Source organism: Cydia fagiglandana, chromosome 4 (assembly GCF_963556715.1).
Source record: "Cydia fagiglandana chromosome 4, ilCydFagi1.1, whole genome shotgun sequence".
Lineage (NCBI taxonomy): Eukaryota > Metazoa > Arthropoda > Insecta > Lepidoptera > Tortricidae > Cydia > Cydia fagiglandana.
Genome location: NC_085935.1, coordinates 17,728,483 through 17,743,224, shown reverse-complemented (window position 1 = coordinate 17,743,224; position 14,742 = coordinate 17,728,483). Strand labels below are relative to the sequence as shown.

The 14,742-nt window shown below is 39.4% G+C and overlaps 2 protein-coding genes and 1 non-coding gene across 3 annotated transcripts in view; 1 reads left to right on the top strand and 2 right to left on the bottom strand.

Moving 5' to 3' along the window:
- The window catches only part of LOC134663991 (cyclic nucleotide-gated cation channel beta-3-like), a 49,334-nt gene extending 40,281 nt beyond the window's left edge, over positions 1-9,053 (bottom strand). Inside the window, exon 1 of the mRNA XM_063520552.1 lies at positions 8,718-9,053. Coding sequence (XP_063376622.1) covers positions 8,718-8,750 — 33 coding nt within the window. The 5' untranslated portion in view covers positions 8,751-9,053. The remainder of the gene's footprint in view (positions 1-8,717) is intronic.
- Positions 9,054-9,307: 254 nt separating this feature from the next.
- LOC134664166 (uncharacterized) lies at positions 9,308-13,252 on the top strand. The gene is made up of 6 exons (XM_063520753.1): positions 9,308-9,588; positions 9,764-9,963; positions 10,264-10,452; positions 11,885-11,945; positions 12,448-12,582; positions 12,941-13,252. Exons 1-6 carry the CDS (start codon positions 9,579-9,581, stop codon positions 13,105-13,107), a joined length of 762 nt encoding a protein of 253 aa, XP_063376823.1. The 5' UTR covers positions 9,308-9,578; the 3' UTR covers positions 13,108-13,252.
- On the bottom strand, positions 13,154-13,225 carry Trnad-guc (transfer RNA aspartic acid (anticodon GUC)). Its single transcript has one exon. It is a non-coding gene; the product is annotated as a tRNA-Asp (tRNA).
- Positions 13,253-14,742: the final 1,490 nt, after the last annotated feature.

The window sequence follows — 14,742 nt, the reverse complement described above, 5'->3', positions numbered from 1 at the left end:
CGGCGGCCGAGCGGTGCAGCGCTTTGTAACGTGTGCGGGGCGAGCGATCACGCCAGCACCGAGTGCAGATTCAAGAACTTCGTATGTCGCTTATGTGGGAATAAAGGCCACCTTAAGCGAGCCTGTCCAGAGCGAGCGGGGGCGACTGGCAGAGGAAGAGGCCGTTCTGGCGTGTATAGCCTGCAAACATCGGCGAACGGGAAGGCTATGGATGGCGGCCAGTCAGAAGATTCTGAGCTGGAGGGTGATCTTCATCAGTTGTGTTTGAACAGCTACAAACCGGTGAGCGTTAAATTATTAGTTGATAATGTGGAAATGAGTATGGAGGTGGACACAGGAGCAGCTGTTGCCTGTATTAGTAAAAATACTTATTTACAATATTTTAAACATCGGCCACTTTGTAACTCGGAGGTTGTTTTTAACTCTTATAATGGTACCAAGATAAGGCCGTTAGGTATTATCAAGCCACTTGTAAAGTACGAAGGTCAAGAAAAAACCTTAGAATTGTTCGTGGTGGAAGGTGGAGCGATTCCATTATTAGGTCGCCATTGGCTTGTAGAATTAAATATCAATATCCCCACTTTAAGTAAAAACAACGAGTCAATTAATTTTAAGGCAGAGTGTACTGATATATCGCTTTTAATTGACAGGTATAAACAGCTATTCAGTGACGGACTCGGGCGGTTCACGGGCGGTAAGGCGACATTACGAGTGCGCGAGGGAGCCGAGCCGGTGTACTGTCGAGCGCGCCCTCTGCCGTACGCCATCAAAGACCAGGTGGACGCGCAGCTGGACGAAATGCTGCGGGAAGGTATTATTGAACCTGTAGATACGTCAGAGTGGGCCACTCCCCTGGTACCCGTTAGAAAGCCCGACGGTAGTTTACGTCTGTGTGCTGACTTTAAAATCACGGTTAATCCCGTCTTATTAGTAGATAGATTTCCGTTGCCTAGGGTGGACGATTTGCTTGTGGGCCTTAACGGGGCGCAAGTTTTTTCTAAGATAGATCTCTCGCAGGCCTACAATCAAATAGAATTAGACGATTCTAAAGAATATACAGTTATAAATACTCACAGGGGTCTATTTTTATATAATAGGTTAGTGTTCGGGCTGGCATCGAGCCCTGGTATTTTTCAACGTATTATGTCTAATCTATTACATGATATTCCAAACGTGGAGTTCTTTCTTGATGATATTATAATAGCCACTAAGACAGAGAAGGAACATCTCGAAACGCTAGAACAGGTATTTAGTAGATTGCATAGGCACGGCTTGAAGTTAAAAAAAAGAAAATGTATTTTTATGGCTGAGGAAGTCAGATACCTGGGATATATTATTTCCAAGGAGGGGTTAAAGGTCGATCCGAGTAAGGTGGAGGCGATAACAAATATTCCTAGGCCAAGCGATGTTAACGAGTTGCGTTCATTTTTAGGTTTAGTGAATTTTTATGCCAAATTCGTTAAAAACAACAGTATGATATTATCTCCTCTATATAATTTGCTGAAGAAAAATGTGGCGTGGAAGTGGGATAAGGATTGCGAGAACTCCTTTCACGCGATAAAAAAAATTCTTACTAGCGCCGATGTACTAGTACATTATGACCCGAGTAAACAGCTGATTTGTACCTGTGACGCGTCAAGTCGAGGCGTCGCAGGGGTGTTGACCCAACCGGGCGCGGGGGGGATCGAAAGACCGGTTGCATATGTATCTAGGTCATTAACTGATGCGGAAAAAAACTATTCGCAGATTGATAAGGAAGCGCTTGCTATTGTGTTTTGTTTACAAAGACTGCATCAATACTTGTACGGGCGACGTTTCATTTTACGTACAGATCACAAACCGCTAGTTAGCATATTTGGACCTAAACACGGTGTGCCTACTATGGCGGCGAGTCGGTTACAGCGTTGGGCAGTCAAGTTATCAGCGTATACTTACGACATTGAGTACGTTAATACTAAGTCGAACGGCGCGGACGGGTTGTCGCGTTTACCGGTAAAGAGTAGCAGTAGCGGGGACGCGCGAGAAATTCCGGAACAAACCTATTTGCATTTTGCGCAAGACGCTTTATCTCTAGACTGCAATACTATTAAAAAGTATACACAACGTGATCCAGCTTTGAGTCGTATATTAGGGTATTTAAGAAATCAGTGGCCGGAAACCAATGAATTCAAAACATTGCAACCGTACTTTAATCGGAAGGCGGAGTTATATGAGGAGTTAGGCTGTATTATGTGGGGCCATAGGGTCGTTATTCCTGAGTCGGTTCGCAGTAGGGTTTTACAAGCGTTGCATGAGTGCCATATGGGCATAGTTAAAACCAAGGCGTTGGCGAGAAGTTATGTTTGGTGGCCAGGGCTAGACGAGGCCATCGAAGGTCTGTGCCGTGCGTGCCCCGTGTGTGCGGCGGAGGCCGACGCGCCACCCAGGCAAGCGCCGAGCCTTTGGTCGTGGCCAGGAAAAGCTTGGTCACGTGTACATATGGATTATTTAGGGCCGCTATTTGGGACGTTATATTTGGTAATTGTAGACGCGGGGTCAAAATGGTTAGAGGTTTTTGAAGTACCAAGTACGGCAGCGCAACACGCGATCGCGAAGTTGAGTGAAACTTTTGCTCGGTGGGGTATACCAAAACAGATAGTCTCTGATAACGGCCCTCCATACACGAGCGTAGAACTGGCTACTTACTTGAGTAACGAAGGTGTAGAACATGTTTTTTCCGCTCCGTACCATCCCTCATCTAATGGTGCCGCGGAAAATGGTGTACGCACAATTAAGCGGGTTATTCGTAAAGCGGTACGTCAAAATATTAACATTAATTTAGCTTTAAATAAGTTTTTGCTATACTATCGGAATACCGAGCACTGCTCAACGGGAGTGAGTCCAGCAGCGCTCATGTTGGGTAAACAGGTGCGCACTAAGCTAGACGCGTTAAGGCCCGACTGTGAGTCCAAAGTCCGCGCAGCGCAAAAGCGACAAGAGCGGAACTGCGGCGGCACAGCAGAGCGCATGTATGAGCCCGGAGAACCTGTGTGGGTGCGTCAGTATCAAGGGGGGACGAAGTGGGTCCCAGGTGAGGTCACGCAAAAGCTAGGCTCTAGGGATTATCAGATTTTAGACGAGCAGGGTAGGTCAGCACATAGGCATAGTGATCAGCTTAAACGTAGAACTAGGAATTCTTTAGTTTGCCCGGACAGCCCACCGCGGCAGGGGAGTCGCCCATCTTTGGAAGGAAAGGTTCAGCCGGTGAGGGACTCCAGTCCGGAGGTCGCTAGGTCTTTGAGGGCTGACAGTACACCGGAGGCGGGCAGCTTGAGTCCTAATGTAGAAAGTGCAAAGCCACTAGGGCTGAGCGATGAAGAGGCCGACCTTATTGCGGGTAAAGACATACCGGAGTCGGACCCGCCAACCGCCTTACCGCTCCAACCCCGGCCGGTACGTCAATGTCGTAGGGATAATCCGCCGCATTATAAGGTGTAATAAGTAATTGGTATAAATGTATTAGTCTATAATAACATGTATTAGCCATAAGTTTTATTAGTTGTTGCTTATGGAATAAGTGTTATAGTTTGTATAATTGGCAGCTTTGTAACAGTTGTAACTTTACTCATTAGTCTTAAAATGTTAGTTCTAAGGTTCTTAATAAGGGTGGAGGTGTAGTGTAGGTACATCTATATTTAACATATCTAGATAAGCGGGTAGATATAATCTTATGTCATAGGAGGTGGCATTCCGAATATACCGTTACTCCGTGACTACGTGTTTTCTTTCCATACTCCTATATTATACCCACGATCCACGATACCGCGTAAAATACACTTTTCACCACACCAGCTCGGAAAGGGAAGGCTTTGCACTTCAAAAACGAATAGCAAAGTTGCATTTTATTCACATGTGAGGCAAAGTAATCAAATGCAAATTTTGAGTTGTTTTCTTATGTTTGATGGTAGAATTGACTTATAAATGATGATTTTGGATGATAAATATTTCATAACATTCATTTGGATTTGATTTGGTTTGATTTTGTTTGATATTTTACATTTAATATTTGCTTCGGGCAAAGGCAAAAAGCCGGAAAAAGGCAATTGGTACATAATTAATGTATTGGTTATGTACCACTTGCCTTTTTCCGGGAGTTTTGTGGGAGAGAAAAGTTTATCGACCCGGTCGTTGCTTAACAAATGACGTCTAGCCAGACAAATAATGTCAGCCCACAACACCAATACGGGGAAGCCCTACCATCAATCATTGGCGTACTATGACAGTGTTGGCCAAACACCGTAATGAAGTAAATTAGCCCAAAGCCTAATAGACCATTACCTCAGAGTGATTAATTGCTAATTACTTAGTTCATTTACTCGAAAAACAGTAAATATTCGATAATATCAGTACAGTCGCCACCAGATATATCGGACCGGTCAAGGCGCTCACAAACATCTGAACACGCCTCTTGATGTCAAGGCGTTAGAGTGCGTTCGTGCGTATTTAGATATTGTGAACACCTTGGCCGCTCCGATATATTTGGTGGCTACTGTACTTATCTTGGTTAGTGGATGATTATAGACAGTCTTATGGCTTCTCTACACGATGGGCCAGCGTCGGTCACTCCAAGGGACGCATTTATGCGTTAGAGGGAGCAAGTGATATTGCTATCTCATTCTACCGCATGGCTGGTCATGGCTCTAAGGCATGGTCCCTTGGAATGGCCGGCGCTGGCCCATTGTGAAGAGGAGCCAATAAAAGTCATTCAACTCATTCATATGATGTCATGTAGGTTAAAATAGTAAAAAAGCGGGGTCATGTAAAAACGAGAAAATCGTAAAATATTAAGCAATTTGTCGAGGAACGTTTTGAAATTTTATAGTTATGGTGGTTTGCTTACTGACTTAATACTTAGTAGCTACTCGTAACTCATGCATTTGCTCGAAGAAAACACCATTTACGTAAAGTGGAACTGCTGATGATCATAAAATAATGGCTTGTTAAACGGTTTTGTAAGAGCGGTTTTATTTTGTTAAATATTATTAAACGCTAATGGTAAGTAATTTTTAAGTAAGTAAGTAGTAAGATTTTAGTAACACAATTTGTATGTAATTTAATACCGTGAGATCCGTCGTTTGAGATCATGCATCTGTTGGAAATCAAATCACAAATCACTCACTCGCGTTTCTTAAGACATTGTAAATTTCCCTCATTGTAATTTAGGCATGTCTGAGTCTTAAGGATGATCTCTTTCCGTTGACCTTCTTACTAACCATCAGTCGATCGAGGTTATGTCTTTTTGGGCAATGTGACCAAAAACTCCAGGATCCTTCGCAAGCAGGACTTCTCTTAAAATGATACTCGTAAGTAGAGTAGATGCTTTGGTTCGAAATTTTAAGCATCTTTCGCCAGCACCGCATCACGAAGGCGTCAATTCGATCAAAAATTTCATTCGTTCAACTTTAACAAGGCGTTAAGTTAGTTGAAACAATATGTCTGATGACCATGACCTAATTATTATTTGGCGTGTGATTCGGTGTCCATGTTCGTTAATTGGCTGCGGTTAATTTTGACATTAGGCATATTGTCAGGGACACGGGTTGTCGTGTTGTCGAGCCCGGAAAATGGTCACTTTTATTGAGTTATGTTATGATAGTTCGAATATTACCTACAGTTATTATACCTATTAAAATCATTAAGCTAGTATTCATTTTGGTAAAGGATTATAGTCCCCATACAAAATGTGCGATTTTTTTTTTTAATTTTGCATTTGTAGCACCCTATTTTCCAAATGTAACTTAAAAATATATTATTTTCATTTATTAACTAGCAAGTGAATTTTATACCTAAGATACAGATTTTAAATTGATTATTAAAATTTTATAAAAGACAATCCTTTTTGCTCTACCTAATAGAGGCAAACTAATAAGCTTAAATTATTGACTGTTAAGGGTTTAATTCTACAGTCTGATTTTCCTGAGGTAAATCCTTGGAAAATAGTGGATTTAAAATTGACAAACATTTGAAGTAACAAGTACCTACACTTTAACGTTATTCCATTGAGGCTCAGTGAATCCAGTAGGTAATTCTTTTGGGAGGAAAGGTAAACGGAGTTGGTAAGTATATGTAGTACGTAGTACCTATCAATTGTATCATAGTAGGGATGGTAGAGCTTTTACTTGATAGTATGTATTTGTATTTGATCTCAGAGCCCAGAGCCAAACACATCGTCTAAAAAAATCCTACGTCAGTAGGTATAAGCACCTTTGTGTAAACCTAAATCCTCTTGAATATTTTTAACATGAATAGATGGGCACTTCTTATTTATATATTTATTTTACGTATGGCTTTATCATATGTCATTGGATACAAAAGTATAGAGAATATAATTATAACAACTATTCAAGTAAGCAGCCGCGTCTTCAATCAGGGTCTCAGGGTATAGAAGTCATTCACATGGCCTATGTATTTTGGTAGGGGATATTCCAGCACTATGTTTTCGATGGTCTGGTCTGGGTGTCCACACTTGCAGGCTGGAGACTATTTAATTATTTATTACTGAATCGTATTCCAAGAGCTTACATTAGCATACAGGATAATAAGTAACTCGGTATAAAAAGATAGCGAAACTTTTCATAATAAACATGTACAATGGTTACCTTACCCTTATACGGCCGGGGACTTTTGATATGTTCACCTCCTAACTAGTCCAAACAAAGTTACGGAGTCAAAAATTGTGTTCCTAGCATTTCCCTCTATACCTTCTTATTGTTTGGCCTATTATTTGATACCGTAATCAATCGACTCTAATTTATTTACCCTTTCAAATTCAAACAAAAACGTTTCACATGAAAAGGTTTAAGTCTCCACAGAGAATACTTACCACATCGACTTTTATTTCCATTTTTTTTCCGCTAGTCACCAAAAATATTAAACGCACAGTTTCATTAACCAGTCAACTTTCAAAAAAGTATTTATACTTTGCACATTTGTCTATGCCCAAAGGTTCGAAAAAAAGTTTTTTTAATTGTAGTTTTTCCCGCGTATTAGCGCACGTGCGATCCGGCCGGAAGTTTTCGTACCACTGTTTTATTCGATTGAAACTTGAAGCTAGTTTCATTCGGCCAACACAACAACAGGCGTGGACCGCCTGTTGAATCGAATTAAGTGGAAAGTAAATTTTATTGCTCAATAAATACCTACCAGTGTCACTTTCAGATAGGGTTGGAAAACGATTTACTCCGAGAAATGTCTACTTTGGAACGAAGTGGATTTCAGTAAAAATCTGTACCTAGGTATCCCTAGTATCGGCTTTACGTCTTCAGTGTTATTTAGGACTTGTTTCTCTACATTTTAAAATTTTACTGTAGGTATCTATTTTGGGAGTTTATGAGATTGCAAATCTTGTGATATCCCGAAAATAAACAGTGGTTTTAGTTGCGTCTCTAGTGTCTCTGATGTCTAGTGTCTGTGGACCATAGACGTAGTTTTCGGGTTTCATACCAAAAAGGTACAAAAGGAACCTTTATGGTGCGACTCTGTCTGTCCGTCTGTCTGCAATCTGCCACATTGTTTCGAGAACTGCTTAAGCGACTATTTGAAATTTGTATTTAATAGTTATGAAGAAGGCTAACCCAGACACATTGAAAGAGTTCCATTTTAATATAAAAATGGAACTCTGGAATTTCATTTTTATATTAAAATGGAACTATGGAAATAATTAACTATGGAAAATGCCCATTATGACGAGAGGGAAAATCTTCTAACTCTACTAAATAGGTCAAGTGGGTTGCCATTTGAAAGAGCTTAAATTGAACATTACTAAACTATTTATTATTATTTTTTATCGAAAAATTCAAAATTTAAAGGCAAATGTAAAAAATACCATCTTTCCAATAGCATTAAAATACGAGTGTGGGTTTATGAAACGAATGAAAGGAGTTTCATAAAAGGATAGCACGAATATTTTATTGCCTAATTAAATAGGTATGTACAGCTATGAACATACTGCTTTATCTTTACCCTTAAGTAACCCTTCAATGTAACAAACTAATTTTATACTTCCAAACAAGTGTACGATACTCGTGTCAATTTAAAACACTCCCTTCGGTCTTGTTTTGAAAATCGCCACTCGTTGCGAATTTCCAATTTTTCGCACTGTTGTATCGTAAATAACTATTAAGTATATTCGTTAAATGTAATTTGGATAAGAAGAACTGTTACAACATGACTGTTATACTCTGTATATGTAAGTATTTACAATTCACTTCTTAGGTATGTGATGGACACAATTACCAAGCATTATTTTTGTCTCTGAAAAGTGCATTAATCATATCATCAGCCCAAATTGCTTTGTAAACACGATTCAATACAAAATAAGTGAATACGCTCACTAATTCAAGAACATTACGTATACCTAATTTTGATACCTACGTATCTGTTCTGGTTCTGTCATATCATACTTCGTAATGTTAATTTAGTTGAAAGCTACAACTGCGTCACATCCCATACCAACACGCGACAGGTACTTTAACTCGAGTATTGACGGAGATTTATTTCCTTTCCGACCGCGACCTTGACATTGACCAAGACTTTGAACCACATATACCTATATCATAGTACCTAAGCACAAAATAATGCATCTTCACTAATAAAGTGTTACCTCGTTCCCGTCCATATTTCTATGCAAACCTTTTTCTATTTAGAATGTGAAAATAATTAATTAAAGCAAAACTTACCCGCTGAAGTCGAAATCGCAATCCCATCACCATCTTGTTCACAATCAAGTCAAACTATTGTAGAATTAATTGTCACCAGACATTTTATTAATCATCGTCACGGTAAAATAGGAACCAAATCAAAGACTTGCCGACATCATATCACTTGTCAATTTTATTGCCGTGAACGATTTTTTAGTGGACTAAATTGAAAATACACCTCGTGAACTGCACTTGCGAGGATTGGACACACATTTTGATTTGTTCGCATTACCACGATGTATGGGGCGAGATGTAAATATTTGCGTGCGACCAATTTATGATAATCAGCGTTTTCAGCGCTTTTCAATAGCAAGAAAAGCTCACCGATACAATTTTAGGATTCTTTAAGTAGGTACTTTATATCAGTTTATTGTTAATTTTGACACTGTCCGTTATGATAGTTGCGTTATTGTTTAATTATTATATTAAGATTACGAACACTTTTTCCCGAGTACCTGTAATATATTGAAACTGTACAACATACGTGTTATTTTTTGGGTCAAAATTATTCGTTCAACATTGATGTTAAGCAACTTGTTATATCTGATTGAAGCGCTGCAGGGGGTTAATTTGCTGGAAAATCGAAGATGCGCGCGCACAGAATTCCCACCAACGCGTCGATAAAACAGATGGAGACTTGCCGATTTTAATAAAAGCCGATCCGGCCTAAATCGACCCAACGATACCGACGCGATCTTATAAACGATACCGATATTACGACTTTACGATAAAATTACGATATTTTCAACACGAAATTGAAATACTGACTGCTTAATAAATAAGTGCTTCAAAGATAAATCTCATGTAAATACCATATAGTTAATTATATTTGACGATAAAATGGATACAGGTCAGTTCAGCTTTGCTTTTTTCGTTCGTTTGAATTAGTGCACGCACAAGTGATTAGTCCGATTAGAAATGTCAAATGAAATGTGCCGGTATTGTTTCTGTTCTTTTTTAGGATGTTAATTATATTTTTTTTTATGATTCTTTGATAGATGATGACCCTTTCCTTTGCATTTAAGATTTAAAAGCCCGAAAGCAAGTAAGTTTGGAGCAGTTAAAAGGTCTTTTAGATTACCTGAATGAACATCAAGATTTGGCTAAAGGACTGACCAGGGGTCGCAGAGGGAAACTCCACTCCGTGAAGTTATGGAATGTTTGTGCCAAGAAACTAAATGCTATCGGGGAAGGTGCTGTGAAAGATGGAAAAGGATGGTCGAAGGTGTGTAATATTTTAGGTATATCCATGATATCCATAAAAGACGTAAATATTTATTAGAATCCCTCAATTAGTTTCCCACTTGTTATTTAATTACCTAAATACTCTATGTAACTTACGCCCTTGGAAAAACATTAATGAGTACACATACCTTCACATCAGACAGATCTCCCTGTCGAACCCGAACGAAAGCGTCATTTTGGGCTACTCGTAGGCCACCTTGGCTCGATGTTTTAAAAATAAAGACTTGAAAGCAGTTTTTATGCACATTATGTACCTAAACGAATATTTTTCAAACTTCAGTATTGGTGTGACTGGAAATACAGAGTCCGTCGCCGGGCCCTGGAGCTGAAGGCGGCCCGAGACAGTAACAAGCCACCGCCTGATGGAGTGGCCGGCCTCAGCCAGATGGAGGAAACCATCCTGGAGATCATCGGGGAGAGCGTCGTCTCTGGCGTGGTGATTAAGAGCGATCCTTTAGCTGAAGCGAGCGTTAGTCCATGTTCAATTCTCTTCTGCTCTCGACTTCGTATACTAATTAGAATTACGAGTAGTATTTCCATACCCCTATTCCCTATTCTATAACAAATTTCTCCACTGATAACATAGGCGGGCAAGTGGGACAACGTGCCCCACCCTGGTCTGTGGTCTGACGAGAAGCTAAAATTTTTTAGGAACAATTAAGGCACGTAACCCTACTTCTGCCGTACCATTTAGAAAATGCTGGGTACATAGGCATGCCTGATAAACGAGTGTATCAGTACGGATATGATGGTCGTTCTTGTCTACGTGACAGCGTGATAAAACGGTATCTGTCACTTTCAATCGCGCTCTGTTAAAAATTGACGCATATTTTGTCACGTGGATAAAGCCATCCATGTTAGTAAGTGGGTAAATTAGACTTGATTACAGTGAAAAAGAAGAATCGGGCGCAGAATGCCATGTAATGTTATGTCCCTGGGTTCCAATTAGCAATGTACAAATTGCAGAACATTCCCAAAAAGCGGAAACGTTCTCGAGAATGTTCTCAGAACATTCCTGCAACATGGAAATTATTGTTTAAACAAGAGAATATACTTGAAATAAAGTTTAAATAGGCATAACTTAAAACTAAATGTTATTATGCATATATTATTGTCTATTACAGTTAGCTATTTTGTTGATGTGATAAGTTTACCAATAAGTTGCTTAAATTCTCACTGTATTTCAGAGAACATTTCGACTTTCGACAATTTTTTCCAAAAAAATTTTTTTGTTTCATTAGAATCTAGAGGCCTCTGTCTCCCGCCATGCCAAATCTCAGCGCACTCGGACTAACTTGAAAAAATTAAAAATAAAAGGCGGCCATTTTGATTTTTTTTAATGCACTTTATTTTGTCTCGGGGCCCTCTATGACATTGGGTCGAGCACCCCCCATCTATCACGCACCGTTTAAAAGTTGCCATACAAAATAAAAGTGGCCAGTTTTCCCGCAATTGTAGCATTTATCCAAAAAAAAATTTTTCATAGGTATCTAGGGGACCCCGAGATTCTGTGACCAAAATTTCAGCGCGCTAGGACAAAATTAAAAAAGTAAAAAAAAGTCGGCCATATTGAAAAAAAATGGCGGCGTCAAAAACTGCCAGGGTCCGTCTATGACATTTGGTCGAGCACCCCCCACCTGTCTGACCGTTTGGCCGGGCCGTCATACATGTTTCTGACTGGAAGCGGACGACCAAAAGTCGGAATTTTCTGGGGGTAAGGACTACACCTAAACTATCGTGAATATTCATGGTATAAACTACGATAAATAAATAAATTCTCGTTCTCGAGAACATTCTCAGAAGTTACCGAGAATTTCTCATGTGGAAAGTTTCGCAACTTTGGAAAGTTCTCGTGCGTGCATTGCTAATAGTTCCAATGCACTGTAACGCTTTTTTAATAGTTTTCAGATGAAGAAGAATCGTATATGGCTGACAATAGCGAGGAAGCACCTATAAATTATGGTTAGTATTTTTATTTTATACCTAAAGTAGTCTAACTAAAGTATTTTACACTTAATATATAATACACTTAATAATTAGGATTACTTGACAACGTATCTCTTCTTCACAATTTTTTGCAAATTTTGCGCCGATTTTATTCTTTTGTGGATTTTGTTTTGTCAGATTTCGATAAAATTTGGATAGGAATAGGTATCAATAATCAGAGTAGGACCCGGGTATGTCCTTAAACTACGTCCAGGACCCGGGTATGTCCTTAAACCACGTCCAAACCACCGGTGGACGGGCAGCAGCGTCCCTCAAATTCGGTGTACTCGACTGCGATCGCCAACCCGCCTGCCAAGCGTGGCGATTATGGCATTCACCCCCCAAAAAAGGGGGAGGCCTATGTTCAGCAGTGGACGTCTTATGGCTGAGATGATGATGATGAATCAGAGTAGCCTGTTTAAAAAAAGCTTGCAATGTCATTCGAAAGTAGGTAACCATAGTCTTGTTTTTCCCAAAGGCGTTACAAAGACCCGCCGAGGCAAAAAGAGAAGGCATTCATCCCAAAATATATCTGATGCCGACGACGAGGTCGGGACCAGTAGCCCTCGCCATGAGAGAAAACAAAAGAAATTGAAGACTGACAATGAATCTGGTACGTACAATATTTTTTCTATTTTTATTATTAAATATAATTTTTAACACCCACTGTTCCCAAAATATTATTGGTTATCGATTTTTTTTTCATTATTTAACGTAGTTACTTACTGAATGGCGCAGCGACCCAAAATGAGTCTTGGCCTCCGACACGAGTACACGCCAGTTGTCTCGATCCTGTGCCATCGTAGTTACATAAATACAACTTTAATAAAATTATATGTAACTTAACGCATTGATTAAAGGTAGCTATATTTTTGAATGCTACTTTAAGTTTGCTTCTTTTTTTACTTAACTTTTCATTTCTTTTTAAGTCTATTTTTTTATAATTTTATTTATATTTTTTTTCTTTTTAGATGAAGATGAAAGTGCCTCGGAGTTGATTCGCCTGGAAAGGGAAAAACTTGAATATACTAAACAATTTCTCGAAACTACTCGAGAAATATCTAGCCACGTGGGAAAACTTGTTAACGTAATGACTAGAATTAAAGATTTTCTTCTAATGAACCATAGAGGGGATTAATTAAAGATACAGAAGAAAAAAACATAAGAATAAATACAAAAAGAATCTCTCCGGCGGGGAATCGAACCCCGGTCTCCCGCGTGACAGGCGGGGATACTTACCACTATACTACCGAAGACTTATGGGAGTGGTTGAAAAACTGGTTTGTGTTACAAAATGGTTATGATTAATTCACGTGATCTTGATGTTCGTACAGTCCTTCAGTGAAGACTACGAAGCTTGACGACCTTATTTTTGTATGTTAATTGATAATGACTTAATGACTATAATGAGATTGTAATATAAGAAAATAAATGAAATAAAAAGTCAATTACTATATTATTTAGATAACTAAAATATCGTCTTATTACCTATTGAAGTTCATTAACATCATAATATACAGTGGCGTGCAGTGGAGATAAGACTTAAATCGGGCTCTAGAAGAGTCATTCTTGAAGGAATGTAACGCAAACTATAAAAATCGGCAACTTTTTTTTTGGTCATTTTGTATGGACTGCCTACCCTAGTGCCTACCTTTTTTTGTATGCACTGCACGCCACTGATAATATATTGTGGCCTTTTCAACCAAACGGGTACTTATTGTTGGTTGTTAATAAGGGTGATATTCCACCTGTACAATTTCTTTGTCCAATGTCATTGCGTCTCACTCTCTCATTGTAGAAAAATGTGAGACGCCATGCCTAAGTACACATTAGATAAAAATATTGGAGAGATGGAATACAACCCTAAGACGCTATTTCCATAAGGCCCACTTGCACCATTCCACTAACCCGGGGTTAACCGGTTAAACCTGGAGTTACTACGGTTACCAGTACAATTTGACACTGGGTTAACGGTATAACGGCTTAACCCCTGGTTAGTGGGAATGTACAAGACCTAGATTAAGAATAAAGGTGAATTTTGTAAGCCACCATTTATTTTAGTAAAAACCCTTAAAAAACCTCACACATGAAACTACTTTGTATACAATATGTACTATGTAGGGATACCCAAACTCTACTGTATACATATATGTCGGCGGCCGATCGTAAGATCAGGCATATCGATCTATTTCTTTTTCTGGGCAGTCTGCCCTTCGGGCATCTGAAGCAACCTAACGAACCTATCTTACCTACTTATATATTGGTTTAATGTGACTATCCTCAAAACAATACACAGGAACATTACGATCTGCCTGATCTTACGATCGGCCGCCGGCATATACATAATGTATAAGTAGGCCTCGTCGAAGGAGTGGGTAGTACCCGTACGCTGACTGTGATGTAATGTTTGTGATTTTGTGGGCAGTGTTAGGCCTCAAATAGTTAGTAACTTAGTAAACGCACACAGTCTAAGAGGGGTTCTCAAACTTATCTGTAATTTCCGGTCAACTTAAAATGATGTTTCTTTTAAGACTTCTTCGTTCGTCGAGTGGCAATGAGAGCATTGGAGGAATTGTGTTTTCTAATAAACCAATTAATTTCTGTAAGGTAAATCAGTATTTTAATACTGTTTTCCTACTGATTCCCTAACTTTTGGTATTTTTAGGGTTCCGTACCCAAAGGGTAAAACGGGACCCTATTACTAAGACTCCGCTGTCCGGTCCGCCCGTCCATCCGTCCGTCTGTCACCAGGCTGTATTTCACGAACCGTGAT